The sequence below is a fragment of the Rhincodon typus genome, chromosome 21 (genome assembly GCF_021869965.1).
Source record: "Rhincodon typus isolate 14 chromosome 21, sRhiTyp1.1, whole genome shotgun sequence".
NCBI lineage: Eukaryota > Metazoa > Chordata > Chondrichthyes > Orectolobiformes > Rhincodontidae > Rhincodon > Rhincodon typus.
The window spans coordinates 15,854,272-15,873,723 of record NC_063352.1 but is presented as its reverse complement, the minus strand read 5'-3'; the positions used below and the strand labels follow the sequence as shown (position 1 = coordinate 15,873,723).

The 19,452-nt window shown below is 42.9% G+C and overlaps 1 protein-coding gene across 2 annotated transcripts in view; it reads left to right on the top strand.

The window, feature by feature from the left end:
- Positions 1-6,163: 6,163 nt before the first annotated feature.
- Positions 6,164-19,452, top strand: part of LOC109914468 (ras-related protein Rab-26) — a 356,679-nt gene continuing 343,390 nt past the window's right edge. Inside the window, exons 1-2 of one of the 2 annotated variants that reach the window (XM_048609555.1) lie at positions 6,164-6,723; positions 10,531-10,641. In XM_048609555.1, coding sequence (XP_048465512.1) covers positions 6,529-6,723; positions 10,531-10,641 — 306 coding nt within the window. In that variant the 5' untranslated portion in view covers positions 6,164-6,528. Of the gene's footprint in view, positions 6,724-6,849; positions 6,953-10,530; positions 10,642-19,452 lie in introns of those variants that run through there. The other variant, XM_048609556.1, reaches the window with a different exon arrangement.

Here is a 19,452-nt window from a genome sequence, read left to right as displayed (position 1 = left end):
ATTTAAAACATAGAGATGAAGGCAAAAGAAGACCCCATAGCTCAGCTTCTCAAAGGTTGTCCTAGGTGTAAGAGACAAAACTGGGTTCCTTAAGGGATGCAAGAGAAAAAGTTAAAATCTGAGAGAATCTCTTCAACTATGGAATGGCTGGTCACCTGACAGTCATTCTGAAATATACTGAAATATCCCTGGGACTCTAGTAACATAAGAAAGTAGGATTTAGGAACAGAATAGGCTATTCAATCCCCCAAGCATGCTACACCAGTAAATAAGAGTGAATTTTGGCTTAGCTGCACTTTCCTGTCTGCCACTCCTATAACCTTTGACTCACTTGTCCATCGAACATCTATCTAACCCAGTCTTGAATTAATTCAACAACTCAGCTTCAACTCTTTTTTGGGGAAGTCAATTTCACATTCCAGTGAACCCCTGAGAGAAAAAATTCTCATCAGCTCCATCTTAAAGGTAGTACTTTATTCTTACGCTAGTCCCCCTTGTTCTAGTCTCTCTCCTACAAGAGAAAACATCCTCTCAAAATCCATCCTGTCAAGTCCCTCAGAATCTGAGACGTTGCAATAACATCACCTCACATTCTTCCAAAATCCAGGAGCAGGTTCAGCAGAAAGATCAGAGCATTGGGTTAGTGCCATGACACATTCCTGCCTCTTCTCTTATTGGATGCAGGTGAATATTAGCAATAGCTGCCAGTCTAGTGGGTAGAATCAATGACAATCAATGATGAGAATAACGAGGAGAATGATTTGGCGAGGTTTCCCTCAGGATCTACTTGGCATCATGGCAAATGTGCCAAGCCTTGTAGTTTTGTGTAGTCAGTAAGCCCCATAAGCCCTTGATTGTGAACACTCCATGACCCAATGATAGGGCCAGAGGTAGGAAAATGCTAACCCATAGCAGAAACCCAATCCTTTGGAGGAATGTTCAAAGGGTCTACCAGCTTTGGGCCTCTTTACCTTTGAAATTATATGAACATTTTCACGGTTGCTTCCATTTTGAGGTATCACAGAATCATAGAAACTTATAGTGTGGAAACAGGCCATTCAGCTCATCGAGTTCACAACGACCCTCTGAAGAGCATCCCACTCAGACCCACTCCCTACCCCATCCCTGTAACCCTGCTTTTCCTACTCCATCTAACCTGCGCATTCCTGAACACCATGGGCAATTTACCAAGGCCACTCTACCTGCACACCTTTGGACTGTGGGAAGAAACTGGATCACCTGGAGGAAACCCGTGCAGACACAGGGAGAATGTGCAAACTTCACATGGACAGTCACCCGAGGGTGGAACCTTTATTATTCCTCCTTCATCGGTTTGTGTCTTCTGTCTTCGTTTGCAAGGGTTCAACCACAGACTTCCATTGGATTGTTCTAAATTTCTCAGCTACAGCTGAGATCTTGGAGGATTGTGAGGCTGGAGAGATTACAGAGAAAAAGAAGGGTGTGACTATGGAGAGATTTGAAAACAAGGATGAGAATTTTAAAATCAAAGTTAACTTCTGATAAAGATTGTTGAGACTATTTTGGAGTTGTTAATGATATTCTTTACAATTATAATCACTGATTTCGTTTCGGAACAAAGATGGGTGATGTTGTTTATATGAGTGGAAAAACATGTGTGCCTCTCCTCTCTGTTACATCAACAAAGATTTTAACCAGTTTAAGTAATGCATTGCCCTACAATCAGAGCAAGTTTACAGTATAGAAAGAGGCCACTTTGCTGTTTGAGTCTGCAAAATGAGCCACACAGCGTAATCTCAATTCTATTTTGTCCATAGCCCTGCAGGGTACAACTCTTTGAGGTGCACATGCAGGTAGCTTTATAATGAGTCAAGGGTTTCTGCCTCAAATACCCTTCCAGGCAGTGAGCTCCTTCTGAATGAATACAACCCTTCCTCTTCTCCTGTCTAATCTTTCCATCAATCACTTTGAATCAATGCCCTCTAGTCACTGACCTCCCGTACTTGCTCCTAAAATTGCCACCGCACCACTGGAACACGTTGAAATGAAATGACAGATACCAAATTTGGTGAAATAGAATCAATATTTTTGTCTCTCTTCTCATCTGATAGCTCATATTCAGAGATGGCAAACTGTACTGGATAGCGATCAGAAGCAGGAAACTTGGCTGAAGCCAGTTCTAGTATCATACAGTCATTCTATCTGTGATAAGCTAACTCAGCTCTGTTCCAGGATCAATTCAGATTAATTGATACTGCAGGCAATGCCTCCTCAGCCTTTGCCTTGCCACTTTGTGTAACTTCCATTAACGTGACAGCTCATACTCTCTTCAGTAGCCTCTTCCTTTTACTATTGCCTCCCATGCATATCGATATCCCAAAGCCTGTTTCGCACCATTAATTTCTGTGTCCTCAGCTGCCTACTTCCATGCTTGCCTTCCCAACCCCAACATGTCACATGCTTTCAGTCCCTTTGTAATAACTTCCTCTTTGACTAAGTCATTGCCACCCCTCCTAAATGTCTTCTTCTTTAGCTCAGCCTCTCCTTTTCCCCTTGATAGGTTAGGGAAATAACTTGGTTGTTTTGCTGTACTACATGTAAATGCAAATTGTTGTCATTTACCAACTGAATCTCAATGAACCTCCAGTCTAGATGTTATTAGCTGTTAATGGAAGATTTGCAGGGGGGGAAGAATTTGTATTTACATAACATCTTTCACAATCTTAGTGCACCCAAAATTAACTATTGCAATATAGGAAATATGACAGCCAATTTGCACACTGCAAGTTCCCATGCTGACTACAAATGCTGTTTGCTTTTGTAACATTAGTTGAAGAATGAATACTGGCCCAAAACACCAGGGAAATATTGACCTGCACTTCTTCAAAACATGCATGGCCTGGCCTCATATACATCCAGCTGAAAGAGTCAATGCAACTTTGGTTTAATGTCTCATCTGAAAGATAGCACCTTGGACAGGGCAGCACTCCCTTGGTACTGCTCTGTGCTATGGCTGAGACCTACTTTGAAGGATTTGTGTCGCACCCCGCAGCTAAATACACACAACTGAATCTTTATATTGATGATGTGAAAAAAACAAAATGAGATTGTAGTGGTGAACTCACACTGGGTTTGCTGGATTTTACACCCCATTTGCAAAGCAGAAATGGTTGAGAATGTGAATCCATTTAACAAGTACATCCTCAGTTGCTGATGTGCAACAATGCAGCCATTGAAGGGTTAATAATCTTTAACAGGTGACTGTACATCTGTTAAGCATCCACATTGGATTGCCAGGAAATGCTGTTGCCTGCGTCCATTTTACAGCAATAATGGACAACTGGAGTGATTGCAGAAATAGCAACCTAATCAAGTGACCTAAGCATCATAAACTGGGAGGATGAAACACTGGCAATTTGCAACCAACAGCTGTACAATAAAGTGTAATTGGGGCTTTGAGATTATTTCAGGGAATGTGTGGATCTTACAGCATGCAACTCATGATTGTGCTTTTCTACTACTTCCAGCCTGGGGTTGTTGGCTGGTTCTAACTGCTGCAATATCCTGTTATGTGGCTGCAGAATAATAACAGTTGCAATTATACAGCCGCTTATCACATCAAAACATCTAAACTTGGCTCTGCATAATGAATGGCACTTTGAAGTGCAGCCACTATCGATGTAGGATAAAGATGAGCCACTGTGGAAACAATTACTGATTTTTTTTTAATGATAACCCAGGCTGCTTAATGGAGCACAGCACACCCAGAGTATACCAGACAGAATGGTTCCTTACATTGAGAACTTAAAAAATATTTTGGTTTGCAGCCTTTTTATTATGTTCAGAATCGCATCAGAAATCTTTAGATTTTATGTAATGAAAATTTTTTTTGGGGATACCAAGATGGTGTAAATAATGCTAAAACTGAATTGGAAACTCACTAGCACAAGGTATAGCTGAGGTATACAGCTTATAGTGTATTTTATGGTAAGCTAGATAAATGCACCATTGTGAAAGGAACAGAGAGTTATGCCATCAGGTGAGATGAAAAGGGATGAGGAGGACCATAACAATCAATGTTGGCTATTTGAACTGAATGGCCTGTTTCTGTGCTGTATTTCTTTTATGTTTGTTCAGGGGATGCAGGTGTCACTGGCTGGAACAGCAATTATTGCTCATTCTTAATTGCTAGGAGGGCAGTTAGGTGAAAACCGCATTATTGTGGGTCCAGAGTCGCATGTAGGCCAGATCAAATAAGGATGGCAGATTTCCTTTCCTAAAGGACATTAGTAAATCAGATGGCTCTTTACGACAATTGACAACAGTTACATGGTCACTATTAGGTTAGCTTTATATTGCTGATTTTTATTGGATTTATATTTACCATCTAGCATGGAGTTTGAGCAAATGTCTCTGGAGAACATGTACATAGGACATCGAACAGTACAGCACAGGAACAGGCTCTTCGATTCCCTGCCTGTTCATGTGTCTGTCTAAATGCTTCTTAAACATTTATTAGTTTGGATCTCTGGATTAGTATCTCTGGATTAGTAATAGCAGACTACAACCACCCAAAACCTATGGAGTGAAAACATACTTAAAACAAACCTTATTTGAAATTTGCAATTCCATTTTTCAATTGGATTAACATTTTATATAGATTCTACAGGCTTTCAAATAAAACTTATCTTATCTGAACTTCGATTGCTTTTATGTTAATGGCATCTAATCCTTTGTCATTATTGCGACTTTAACGATGGTTACTTGTTGCAATGATTGAAGCCCATCATCAAGTCACTGCCTGGAGTGTGTGAGCGGTCAGGAATAGACAGGATAAAATATTAGATTGTTGTGCTCACCACCACCTTCTCAAGAGCAACTACTGATGAGCAATAACTGCTGGCCCAGACAGCAATGTCAAATTCCCAAAGAATGAATAATAAAGATACATGCGAATAAAACCAAAATATTGTGGATGCTGGAATTCTGAAATAAAAAGAGAAAATGCTGGAGAAATTCAGCAGGGGGTCTGGAAGCTAATGTGGAGATACTCATTTGGTCTTTTAGCAGATGGTATTAATCGCATAAACAGGCATCAGAATTTTCTGAATAGGTAGCACTCTCACCTTTGAGTTACAGGTTTGTGGGTTCAAGTCCTACAAATTGTTGGAGAAACTTAGAAGGTATCTGAGGAGGGAGAGCAGAGTTAATGTTTTGAGTCTAGTGATGGTTCTTCAAAACTCTGAAGGGTCACTGAACTGAAAATGTTAACTCTGCTTTCTCTCCACAGATGCTGCCAGACCTGCTGAGTTTCTCCAGCAATTTCTGTTTTTGTTTCAGGTTTTCAGCATCCGCAGTTCTTTGTTTCATTTACCTCAAGTACGGTCCTGAGGGAATGCTGCATTGTCAAAGATATTTTCTATTGCATGTGAAATTAAACCCAGGCCCTACATGCCTTCTCTAGATAGATACCAAAGACCCGTCCAGTGCCAACATAGAGCAGGAATGTTCTCTGTAGTGTCCTGGCTCAATCCCTCAATCAACAATAACAGACAAAATCTGGTCATTGCATGGTGGCTGTGGGCAAATATGGTGACAGTATTTTCTACCATATTTTCTGTAGTAGTTAATAATCTGCAAAGTACTGAGTTCATGAAGTGCAATTTTATGCAACATGAATGCAATGTTTTCCTAATCACCTGTGTTGCAATGTTTCCTGTTTTGTATCCTTACGGAACAGAGACATGAGAACAATGCCAAGCACCTTTTCAACACACCTGAACACTCCAAACAAGACTCATATTGGCCTCGGGACGTTAACTCTGTTTCTCTCTGCGACCAGACCTGCTCAGTTTCCCCGGTACTTGTGGTTTGCAATACCAGGTCTCTCAGCCTCGGCAGTACTTCTCTCGTTTTTGGAGTACATTTCTTTTTCGCCTCTGTTGTGGTGTTGCTGGGGTAGGGGGTGGAGACACGGGGAAGTGGACAGTGGCGGGCAGTAACAAGGGGTTAAGAAGCGAAAAGGTGTTTTTCATTGCACAGTCGATTTCACACGGTTACCCCGCCCCCTCAGCACAATCCCCTGCGTCCATTGGCGGGTCGTGTGGGCGGGGTCTCCCCCGGTTGGTTGTCTGTCCCGTCGATCAAGGTTGGAGGTGGGTGCGTCTGTCCCAGTAGACTGGGCAAAGCGTGCAGGAAGCAGGAGTCCGGACTGTTGCTGCTTGGTGCTGATGGTGAGGTAGAAAGTAGCTGCAAGACCTGACAGGGATGCACATCATCCCAGTTCTGAGAGCAGGCATGATCCCTACCGCCAGGTGAGAGAACAAAACTGCGAAAAACAAAACCCACAAGAAGAAAAATAAAACCACACCACAACAGCATCGGAAGTTCAGCTGTGCTGCACACAAGTGGGTGAAGAGATTGCAGTCAGCAACAAAACAAAAGAGGAGCAATTTACCACCTTTCTTCACCCCTCCCCACCCCCCCACCCCTTCTGTTACCCCAACCCACCCCCTCCCGATTCTGTCAGAGCTGCGGACCTGGTTCGAGATGTCAAGGAAAAAGACTCTGAAGAGTAAGAGTCACACGTCTCCCAGCACCACCTTACCAGCCGGCAGCGGGAAAGAACAGGAGGCGAAATCACGGAAGAGCAACTCCGGCGGCCAGGCTTTGATAAACGGAGTGATCCTGCCAAACAGACCCTCTCTGAGCAACAGCAGCGAGTTCTATGACCTCGCTTTTAAGGTTGGTCCTCTGTAAACGGGAAGAAGCCTCTCACGGTGCACTGGCTGAGCTCAGTGCGCTGGCAAAAGGGGGCAGATTATTTCCTTCTGATGTTTTACTGCATGCACACTTTGCATTGTGTTGTGAGTTGTTTTGTTTGCGAATTGAAAGCTGTCAGGAACGGTCTGGGGCAAACAAAACGTTCTCTGCGTTTCTAGGCACGCAAAAACATATTTTGTCAAAGAAAGGGGTAGGTATTTTTACGGCGCAGGGTGCGGGAACCGGCCGTTCGGGCCGTCTGATGATGCTGTACATGGCTTGCTATTTCAGGTTTGTGCTGTTTCTGGTCTGAAACATTCAGGTCCGGGAGTGGAAACACGGTCCAGTCTTCACAATCACACTCCTTTGGCATTTTCTCCTCCAAAGTGATTGCTAAACCCTAGCAAGATCATCAGAATTAATTTGCTTGTACTCTGCACAGCAACAGGCCTTTTAACTCTTCGCGTTTGTACGGGTTCTTTCGAAAGGACTAATCAATTGTATTGTAACAGCGCCCGCTCTTTCCCTATAGCCCTGCAAGTGTTTGTCTTTCGAAGTGTGTAATCCGATGACTCCCCTTTTTTTCTTCTTGTGTGGAATTGCACTTAAGCCCTGAAACCCAGTTTGTAAACTGCTTGCTGCCGGCTTCCATTAATACTAAATCATAAGGGATAGAGAACATGGATTATGTAACAGCCACTGGATGTTACTCCAGCTTCCACTGTTCGATATGCATGGATTAAAGGGCTCTCGGGATGGCCTCATTGCTTCCTGTTTTTGATGCTAGTTGCAGAAAGAATGGAGGGCTCATTCGGAAAGCTGATTAGAGGGCTGCCGTGGCCGGGAGCAATGGCAAAATCATCGCCCGTCGATTCAACGCTTGACTCCTTTCAGACATCCTCAATCAAGGCTATACCATGCACAGCACATCTCATCGCACAAGTGTTCGCCCTTTTATAGCAGGCGAAGTCATTTATGGGGAAAAGGAGATAAAGTCAGGTTCACCTGACAGCTGTGTACTACTGACTCAGTTTCTTGCGTTTGTGCCACTTTAGGTGGCGAGTTTTAGCAGAAGCTGTGCCCACAGTGCCAGCTGAACAGGAAAAGTTTTTTTCCAAATGCCCATTTATTTTTAGAAAACTGAAATGAACTTGTGTTGTCATATGCCTGATACCATGTATTTTTAACCTGGTGGCTGTCTCAGTATTTATAAGGCATTAATTTTGGATTGAGAGATAGGAGGGGGTTAGTTATACTGTAGGTGAGGTGAGGCGGGTGGTGCTGTAAACTCACAATATTGTAAAGGGGAATTGGGAGCTAAATCAGTAACAGCTGAATTTGCATCTGGCTACCATGATGGTCCCCAGTTATAATCGTCCATTCTCTCTCTAGGGAAGTGGTCTTGATTTGATTGTGTTTAAAATTAAAATACAAATACATAAAACAAACAAAGTGGCAGTATCAGGAAGATAGTCAAAGACATATTTTTGTTTCTGGTTTATTTACTGGATGCTGCCCATGCGTTTATGTAGTATTTTCTTTATCAGTCCAAAACCAATTTTGCCTGTGTTGCTAGCTTTCAAGATGAAAAATGATTCTTCTCACTCCATCTTTATAGTTGAAGTTTTGAACGAGTTGTTGAGAGTGATGCCAAGGCACACAGCACACTGAAGCAATCCAATTTATAGTGCATAAAAACCGAAAGAACTGCGGATGCTGTAAATCAGAAACAAAAAAACAGAAATTGCTGGAGGAGTTCAGCAGGTCTGGCAGTATCTGAGGAGCATCTAGCAGCATTCGAGTGGTTCGGTTCCGAAACATTAACTCTAATTTCTCTCCACACATGCTGCCAGACCTGCTGAGTGTTCCCACAATTTACAGTGCTCTAGCTAAGGCTGAAGACGGTTTGGAGGAGTTCCCAACCCACATGCACAGCTTGAAGACGTGCAGAATAGATAGAATGCGCTCCCCAATAAGAATGCAAGAACGTCTGGACTGTTGTCCCTAACCCGATAGGAGCACAGGAACGTTAGGACCCCTAGCCAATGGGAGAAAAGGCACATCAAGACTTCAAGCCAATGGGAGAACAGAAACTTTAGGACTTCAGGCCAATGGGAGAGCAGGAACGTTCGGACTGGGAATGGGAGAATGGAGAATCTAGGATATCAGGCTTATGGGAGAGCAGGAAAATCAGAGTCTCAGGTCAATGGAAGAACAGGTACAGGAACATCTGTACAAGTGTTATTGACCAATGACAGAACAGATCATCTTGACACTTGTCCTTGGACCATTGTTGCAGGATTCTCAATGGAAAGTTTAAAGCATCTTGGTTATTGAGGGACTTGTGGGTGAGTGGGCATATTCTCCTTGCTTCAGGATGTGCATGACCCTGGGAGCTGTATTTGGAGTAGAGTATCAGCCAACAAGCACATTTCTGCTCTTGTTTAACCAGCTATACTGCTTCCAGTAATCCAAGATAGTTCATACCCTATGCACTTCCCAACTTCCATATTGTGGAAGCAATGGCCTACTGGTATTATCATTGAACTGTTAATCCAGAGACCTGGTTAATGTTCTGGGGACTCAGGTTCGAATCCCGACACAGCTGATAGTGGAACTTGAATTCAATAAATATCTGGAATTAAGAATCTAACAATGACCTTTAACCATCGTCAGTTGTGGGGAAAACCCATCTGGTTCACTAATGTCCTTTAGGGAAGGAAACTACCGTCCTTACCTGGTCTGGTCTATGTGTGACTCTAGATCCACAGCAATGTGGTTGGCTCTTAACTGCCCTCTGGGCAATTAGGGATGGACAATAAATGCTGCCTAACCAGCAATGCCCTCATCCCATGAATGAATCAGGGAAAAAGAAAGTTCAGCTGCATAAACTCATGCAAACACAGTGTTGGATTACTGTCCAGAAGCTGAGCAGCTAAAAATGTGACAGAGTAGATCTAGGAGGTGGAAGATAGCAGTTTTGGAATGCCTTAGGTCAGAACTGGCCCAAGTCACCTGATGACATCTTTCTGCGCTGCAAGAGAGTTTTGAGCATTTCAGTAATGAAGGCTTTGGAGCTGAACACAGTCCTACCCATACCCGTAACACAATGCACAGTGTTTTCTGGTAAGGGTCACTAGTCAAGGAAATTATTTCTAATTAACCTGTTCACACATGTTAAGACACACTTCTGGGGCAGGTGGACCTTGCCTGACCTGTAGGCAGTAGGTACCACTGCCAGTGTAACACTAGATCCTGGAAATGAAGTTCCTCCAAGATTTGAACTGGGATTGCTGGATTCTGAATCCAGAATGATCACTGTTTTACCAACGTGCACACATCCCACCTATGGCACAACTCTGGAGACATGCGTAGCTATTGGGCTGAGGCCATTAGAGAACAACATCAACTGGGAGCCGCTGTTGCAAACATTTACCCTGCTGATAGGGTGAGATGAAATAGTGTGGGAAGAGGCTAGTGCATAACCCAGTTTGGTGGAATGGTCTGTTTTTATTTCTGTACATTCTAAGTAATATGAATATTTTGCTCATCTTTTATGCATTGCATCCCTCATTGAAAGCTAAATTAAAAAAAAAACTTACAATCTGGTGTGGTTTTGTGGTGTTATTAATTAGTGGATTTCAAACTGAGATTCCCTAAGATGATCATTCCCGGTATGTGCAGGCATGCTGAAAAAGTGGGGGAATTTTTAACAATCCATTAAACAACCATTACTTATTTATGTATGGTCCATGCTTGTCTCAGTAACAACCTGTTGTTTTATTTCAGGTGATGTTGGTTGGAGACTCTGGAGTGGGGAAAACCTGTTTGCTGGTGCGTTTTAAGGATGGAGCTTTCCTAGCAGGAAGCTTTATTTCTACAGTGGGCATTGACTTCAGGGTGAGATTTGCTTACATTTTGCATTTCTTCACGGTTTAACTGTGCTGCTCAGACCACTGTCAGTATCATAGAATGGTACAGTACAGAACAAGGCCATTCAGATCATCTTGTTTTTGAAAGAGTTGCTCAGTTAGTCCCACTGCTTCCCTGAACACATGCACACCTCACTGAATGTTTGTATTTACATTGCATGCATGTTGGGAGCGAGTATTCCTTGTTATTTATTGGTTTGAATTTGTGCCAGTGCACATGGAATCCATTTGGCTAAAGGCCCTATTTTTCACCCACTGCTTTGATAAACACTGCCTGTCATTGAATGACACATAAAAAAAAAATGTGTGGCTTTACATCACTTTTATCACATCCACCAAATAAAGGGAAGCAAGTGAATCTTTAGTGCATATATTAAACTTGCAGAGCTTCCTAAGCTTATTTTTCTTGCCCACTGTCAACTCATTTCAAGTGTTGAAAGTTGCCATCACCCCATAATGAGAGCTGTGGTTCTGGGGCAAGGCAGGAGCAATGGGGTCAAGTTATTGATTTACAGGGTACTCTTATATTAAAAAAAGACCAATTCTTGGCATTTTTGAAACAGGAATCAGGCCTCAAAGATTGGTTAGTTAGGTCACATCCACCATTAAAGTAAGAACAAGGATTTAAAGGGATCTGGCAGCCTTAGTCAGAGCTCCAATGACAGCCATTGCTATCTTGAATCTCATAACCCCTAAATCTTGTCTCATTACCCCACTAGAGTTTGTGGCCCATTGGAGGGTGTGTGCCAGAGGCAGCAGCGCAATTGTGTATTTCCAGGAAGGACCCACATTTGATTCCTGGCCAGTCTCTGGATTAGCGATCTCTGTGGGTTTACTATGGGGAGGTTACTCTGAGCTCAATGCTTGGAAGAATCAGCCCATAGCAACTGATACTTGCTGGAGAGTGTATGTGCATATTTCACCAGAATCCATTGCACTGCCTCCAGAGTCAAACAGCATGCTTACAATTGGTCTCTTCTCACATGGGAAAGCATGACCGATTGCACTCTGATACAAATGGGATCACACAGTCTGTCAGGGACACGAGCCATCACCTTCAGAGGAGTTTTTTTAAAAAATACCATAACAGCAGCATTAGTGACTGTGAAAATCGACTTATTGCAATGGTCCCTGATGAGATTTCTAATATCAAGTATTATTCGCTTACTGTAAGTTGGACCTGCTTTGGTAAATGTATTGTAGTAAAATGAAGTTTGAGTGTATACAAATGAACCTTTAAAATAATAAAATGCACGTTTCATGTGATATGTAAGAATTATAAATCTCTGTATGGATGGCAATAAGATTGTACATTTAGACACTAGATGAGCCCTGTTTGAGATAATGGAACCTAAAATAAATATATTTCAACAGCTGCAAATTTGCAGCAAAATGACTGAACATAGCAATGGATTATTGCTGCCTGACTGTGAGGTGTTCAACAAGCAGGGTTGTTCCTTTCACTGTGCAGTGCTGTACAGTAAATTGGAGCGAGTCCTGTATTAGCAGAAATACACAAGCCTCCCAGCTTGGCTTTGAAAAATATTATGGCGAGGCATTTTCAGCAAATCAACATACAGCACAGATGGAGGCCACTCTGCCTATTGTACCAGTTTGTGGCACTTTCAAAGAGCAAGCTAATTAACCCCAGTTCCCTTGTTTTTTCCCTGTAATCCTGCAGTTATTTCCTTTCCAAGTATGTAGCTAATTGCCTTTGGGAAGCTGCTCCCAACAGCCTAGGGGCAATGCATTCCAAACCTTGCTGCATAGTAAAATAAATTCTCCTCATCTCCCTTCTGGATCTTTTGCCAGTTATCTTCAATCTGTTTCCTCTGGCTATCAAACCTCCTGCAAGTAGAAATAATTTCTCCTTATTTACTCTAACACAGCCCTTCCAACAGAGCCCTTCCACTAGGAAGGAGATTTGCTTGTTATAATTCCTAATGAAACAAAATGCCTGTCAACTTTCTCCCTGTCCTGTTTCCTTTGGGAACTGATTGGGATGTGGGTCCATCGATGTCCCAGAGCTTTTGGAGCATTGGTCCAAGGGAGCTGACAGTGACTGCTCACACGCTAATCAGTGGTAGAGAGCTTCACAATGGAGCCTGGTGTTGTTCCTGTTATATCTCTAAGTACTCATATAATTCCACACTGGACTCTGAAAAAGTGGAATTTCTGACTTATTTTCCTAGTTCCTAGTTCCTAGTCCAAGAGTGCTGTTTTAACTAACTTTTCAGCTAACTTGGTGCGGTATGGTGGCTCAGTGGTTAGCACTGCTGCCTCACAGTGCCAGGGACTCAGGTTCAGTTCCAGCCTTGGGTGACACTATGTATGGAGCTTGCATGTCCTCCCTGTGTCTGCGTGGGTTTCTACCAGGTGCTTCAGTTTCCTCCCACAGTTGAAAGATTAGGTGGATTATCTGTGCTAAATTGCATCCTATTCCCAAGGCTGTCTAGTCTAGGTGGATTAGCCATGGAAAATGCTGGGTTACAGGGATGGAGTTGGGGGCTAGGTCTGGGTAGGTTGCTGTTTAGAGGGTTGGTGCGGGCTAAATGGCCTCTTCACACTGTAGGAATTCTGTGATTCTAACTTGACAAAAATGTGCTGTCTAACCTGGTTTCCTATTCTGCAGGAATTAGCACGGTATTAAAAAATGGCTATCATCAGATCAGCTGACAAAGTATGTATCCCAGCATCCACTGGGCAAGCAAAATGTACAATATTTACATGATGTTTTATTGCATTCTTCCTCAAATAACCACAATAAATTAGATAAATCTGTTTTCCATTTCACAAAACCATGATGACACTGCCCGGTTACCTTGAACTTTTCAATGTGCCTTGCTATGATATCTTTAAGAATAGTTTCTTAATGTCTTCACTATGACTGATTTGAAGCCTCCTAGACTATAATTTCCTACTTTTTAATCTCCTCTATTTGAATAAAGGAGTTACATTTGGAATTTTCAATCTGATGGAACCTTTCTAGAATCTAGTGAATTTTGGGAAATTAAAACCAATGAATCACCTATCTCAATGACCTCTTTTTTTAAGATCCTGGGATGACGTTCATCTGGACTTTTGTTCTTGCCAGTTTCCAGCTCCAACAATTCATCAGTGCACTCCCTAGTAATTGTAATTTTCCTCCTTCTCATCCACTTCCTGATTTACAGTTATTTCTAGGATGTTACTTATATCCTCTTGAGTGAAAACTAATGAAAAATACCTGGTCAGTTCATCTGCCAACTCCTTATTTACCAGGATTAATTCCTCAATCACACTTTATATCGGACCAATGCTCACTTTGTTAACTCTTATAATTATCTTTAGAAAACGTCCACTATCGTTCTTTTATATTTGTCGCTTGTTTTCTCTCACAGTGAAATTTATCCCTTCTTAATCTTTTAGGCTGACTGCTTTTTTTAATGTGCAGATCAATCTTCTGAACTCCCGCTCTACTGGGACTGGAGGATTTGAGTTCTAAGGAGAGGCTGGATAAGCTGGACCATAGGAAGTTGAGGGGTGACCTTATCGAGGTTTATAAAGTCATGAGGAGCATAGATAAAGTGAACAGCAAAGGTCTTTTTCTAGGGTAGGGGAGTTCAAATCTAGAGGGCATAGGTTTAAAGTGAGAGGTGGAAGATTTAAAAGGGACCTGAGGGGCAACATTTTCACAGAGGGTGGCTTGTACATGGAATGAACTGCCAGAGAAGTGGTAGATGCAGGTACAGTTACACCATTTAAAAAACATTTGGACAGGTACATGAATGGGCAAGATTAAGAGTGTTATGGACCAATCGCAGGCAAGTGGGACTCGTTGGGACTCGACCCATGGGCAGCATGGACAAGTTGAACTGAAGGGTCTGTTTCTGTGCTGTCTAACTCTGACTGTATATGCCCTGGCTCCAACCTCAGCATGTGCTGTTTATGAAGTTTCTGCTATCAATTTTTATTTATGTTATTTATTTAAAATGGTCTAGGACTGATGTATCCGAGGTGGTGCTGGAATTGGGTGAGAAACTTCAGAAATCTGCACCCCAGGACTATCTATTGGTCAGAGCTTACAATTACCATGTGACTATTGACATAATAAAACCAAACATATGTGCTCAAAGCAGGACCTTTAGATTTTCAGTCTAATGTTTTCCCAACTGAGCTATTTCTGCTGATGAGCATTGACACTGCAATTCACAGTGGGAATTAATGACAAAAAAAAATGTGATCCTGAATTGTTTCAGCTAGGAATAAGTTAGTGCATGCCGTAGCATTTTTTTTGGAGCGCAAAGTGATGCACCAAAGTTGTGGCCTTGGTTGTGTCATGCTGAAATTTCGTGTGAGACTAGAAGCTATGACCTGCTGACTCCAGTGGTGAGAGGGCTACTAACTGAATCATAACTGGCACAAAACTGCTGAATTTGATTAGCGTGCCTTTATATATAGGAACTGAGTAAGAGTGATCTGTGTTGACTCTCATCTGCTGAATTATTTATTTCACCCTTTACCACTGATTACTTCCCTCGGTGGTACAGTTGAGACTGAATTTAAAATGTGAACGCTAGGAATCTGTTTGGCATGAATGCACACACCACTGTTATATTTTGTAGAGAATCTGCACGTTAGTTTTTTTTAAAGTCTTAGATAATTCCATATCCATCTATTCCCCTTTGGCCATTCAGAGTTTTTACTGTGGTTACAACAGCTTCAGAGAAGCTATTAGCAGTGTGGATAATCACTGTGGCTGCAGGGTAATCATTGCTACTATAATCAACTTGCACTTATTCCAAAAGAGCTCTTGGTGGCTGAATCCTATTTTAACAATTAACAGCATGGCTGGATTAAAGAAATAAGTAGCCTTTGAGAGACTGTGGTTTGAGGGTGTGAGTGGTGGTAAGGAGATGGGGTGGTAGGGGTGTTGTAAGGTATGAGGGGGAGAAGGGAGAGAAAGTGATGATCTTTCTGATGAGTTGGGCAATATTTGGCAAATATTGGCAGATTGCCACAGTAATATGAGGTTGAATTCATCCCATAGGTAATTCTGCTTCATTTCAAATATTCCCAATATATCCTTTCTCACCTAAGACAGCAAATTAGCTAAGTATTACCTTGATTTACTTACATAAGGTATGATTTGCCTGGATAGCATGCAAAACACTACTTTTCACTGTATCTCGGTACATGTGATTATAATACATCAAATCAAATAAATTTGTGAATTCAAAAGGAACAATTTAAGGACATTCTCTTTTTCACCAAATTGAAACTTGCATTTCCATTGCATACAATATTGTGCGAAGGGTTTGGATATTTTTGCATGCTCCAAAAACTTGACTTCACTGAAATCTCTTATTCTAATCCAAACCAAATTCTAATCACCCAATGTTCCCTGTCTTGCTGACCTAAATAGCTCCACATCAGGCAACATCACAGCTGTATAATTCCCATACTCCTTTTCATATACTTTCATGGCCTTACCTCTCCATATTTCTGCATCCTTCTCTCACCCCATAATCCTCTTGCTTTCATCTGTCCAGATCTGAAGCTCAGGTGTCCCTTCCCCAAACCTTTCTACTTCCCTCACTCTCTCGCATTCCTCCTTTAAGCTTTGGTCACATTTGCCTAATATTTCCTTATGTGGCCCAGTGTCAAATGGTGTTTGATAACACACCTGTGAAGTGCCTTGAAATGTTTGACTAGATTAAAGGTGCTATCTAGGTGCAAGGTTTATTGTTGCTGGTGATATTTATCGTTGTTGTCCTCGATGTGCCTCAGACTGGCTTTTGGTCTGGTGTGGTTTGTCATAGGTAGTGACTCTTCCACATTAATTTCAATGCACAATTGGTTGTAGGGATGAATCTATTAACTAAACGTTGAAACATTGTTCAGGGACAAAGTCAGACAGACAGAAATATTATATTTCACATTCCACAACATTACACACCAGAACAGATGTGCTATCTGATTATATAATCTGGTTGAATATTGTTGATGACAAGTGCATTGCATGAATAATAAATACAATGTGCTCATTAGGTAGCTGGTGAGCATTTGAAAAGTTTGAAATATGGAAATTTGAAATAAAATGTAAAATCTCTCATCTTGACCTTTATCAAAACAAAGAATTAAAATTGATAGAGCAAGGACTCTGATGACTCTCAAATATATATTTTAATAAAGATGTATATTCATATTGGAACTATTGTTTTTCAAAATGCAACGGTTAAATTCTGACTTCTTTACTTCTGTCACGTCCGTCTCTGCTGAAATAAGAATTTTTTTTCTCAGTGGTTTAAATCCAGTTCATTTATGCCTTCTGTAATTCAAACAAGGGCTGTCACCTATTACCAATTATGGTTCGACTCTCATCGCCCTTCAACTAATCAAATGATTGACCAGTCATTCCTGTCTAATCTCTGAGGAAAATGCCACATTGGATCCAATTCTAACAGCCAACTCAATAAATGTAGTATCCTTTTTTGTAGCAAGCTATTTTTCCCTATTTCAGCAGCTCTTAACCTTCTTTACATTTCAAGGCCACCTTTCGTTTCAATGACCCCACAGGCAGAATGTCTTCTTAATTCCCTCATAATGGAAAGGGTCAGAATTGCAGCCTCTTCTCTGCAACCTCCCCAATTTGACGTTATGTTATTAAGCCTCCTATGCTCCATGATACTCTAACCTTCCTTTTCTTGTTGCATTGAAGCTCCCTGAAGGTATGCTGAAATTAGGAGTGATTACATTGTATTTAGGCTATAGCCTATTTCTCAGCACCCAGAATGTCTAGCATTTAGTATCTGTTCTCTTTATTTCTCCTGGAAATAGCAAATTCTTCTCATCATTTCTGACTAATTTACTTCAACTTCTCTCTGCCTGTTTGGAGCTTTCACAGTCTCTTTTGCTATGGACCTGTGCCATTCCACTGAATTTCCCAAATACAGCTGTGAGCTTCTCTGTGGTTCTCAAGGTTCTGTCCTTTTGTAGTCAGTCGTGAAAACAAGAATTATGCTTGTTTTTAACATGGGGGTGCAGTTGTGTTGCTGTTGTGACATGGTTTGTCTGTGTCAACAAGGTGCAGAGCTGGATGAACACAGCAGGCCAAGCAGCATCATAGGAGCAGAAAGGCTGACGTTTCGGGCCTAGACCCTTCATCAGAAATGGGGGAGGGGAAGGGGGTTCTGAAATAAATAGGGAGAGAGTGGGAGGTGGATAGAAGATGGATAGAGGAGAGGATAGGTGGAGAGGAAACAAACAGTTCGAAGAGGGGGGGATGGAGCCTGTAAAGGTGAGTGTAGGTGGGGAGTTAGGGAGGGGATAGGTCAGTCCAGGGAGGATGGACAGGTCAAGGGGGCAGGATGAGGTTAGTAGGTGGGAGATGGGGGTGTGGCTTGAGGTAGGAGGAGGGGATAGGTGGGAGGAAGAACAGGTTAGGGAGGCGGGGACGAGCTGGACTGGTTTTGGGATGTGGTAGGGGGAAGGGAGATTTCGAAGCTTGTGAAATCCACATTGATAACATTGGGCTGCAGTGTTCCCAAGCGGAATATGAGTTACTGTTCCTGCAACCTTCGGGTGGCATCGTTGTGGCACTGCAGGAGGCCCAGGATGGACATGTCGTCTGAGGAATGGAAGGGGGAGTTGAAATGGTTCGCGACTGGGAGGTGCAGTTGTTTATTGCGAACCGAGTGTAGGTGTTCTGCAAAGCGGTCCCCAAGCCTCCGCTTGGTTTCCCCGATGTAGAGGAGGCCACAATGGGCAGAGTGGATGCAGTATACCACATTGGCAGATGTGCAGGTGAACATCTGCTTGATGTGGAAAGTCTTCTTGGGGCCTGGGATGGGGGTGAGGGAGGAGGTATGGGGGCAGGTGTAGCACTTCCTGCGGTTGCAGGGAAAAGTGCCAGGTGTCGTGGGGCTGGAGGGGAGTGTGGAGTGGACAAGGGAGTCACGGAGAGAGTGGTCCCTCCGGAAAGCAGATAAGGGTGGGGAGGGAAAAATGTCTTTGGTGGTGGGGTCGGATTGCAGATGGCGGAAGTGTCGGAGGATGATGCATTGGATCCGGAGGTTGGTGGGGTGGTACGTGAGGACGAGGGGGATTCTTTTTTGGTTCTTATTGCGTGGACGGGGTGTGAGGGATGAGTTGTGGGAAATGTGGGAGACACGGTTGAGGGCGTTCTCGACCACTGAGGGGGGGAAGTTACGGTCCTTGAAAAACGAGGACAACTGAGATGTACGGGAGTGGAATGCCTCATCCTGGGAACAGATGCAGCTGAGGCGAAGGAGTTGGGAATAGGGGATGGCATTTTTGCAGGAAGGTGGGTGGGAGGAGGAGTATTCTAGGTAGCTGTGGGAGTCGGTGGGCTTGAACCCAAGCTACGCCTGCCTCTTTGTAGGTTACGTGGAACAATCCCTCTTCCGTACCTACACTGGCTCTAAACCCCACCTCTTCCTCCGTTACATTGATGACTGTATCGGCGCCGCCTTGTGCTCCCACGAGGAGCTCGAACAGTTCATCTACTTCACCAACACCTTCCACCCCAACCTTAAGTTTACCTGGACCATCTCTAATACCTCTCTCTCCTTCCTGGACCTCTCTGTCTCCAGCTCGGGCAACCACCTAGAAACCGATATTCATTTCAAGCCCACCGACTCCCACAGCTACCTAGAATACTCCTCCTCCCACCCACCTTCCTGCAAAAATGCCATCCCCTATTCCCAACTCCTTCGCCTCAGCTGCATCTGTTCCCAGGATGAGGCATTCCACTCCCGTACATCTCAGTTGTCCTCGT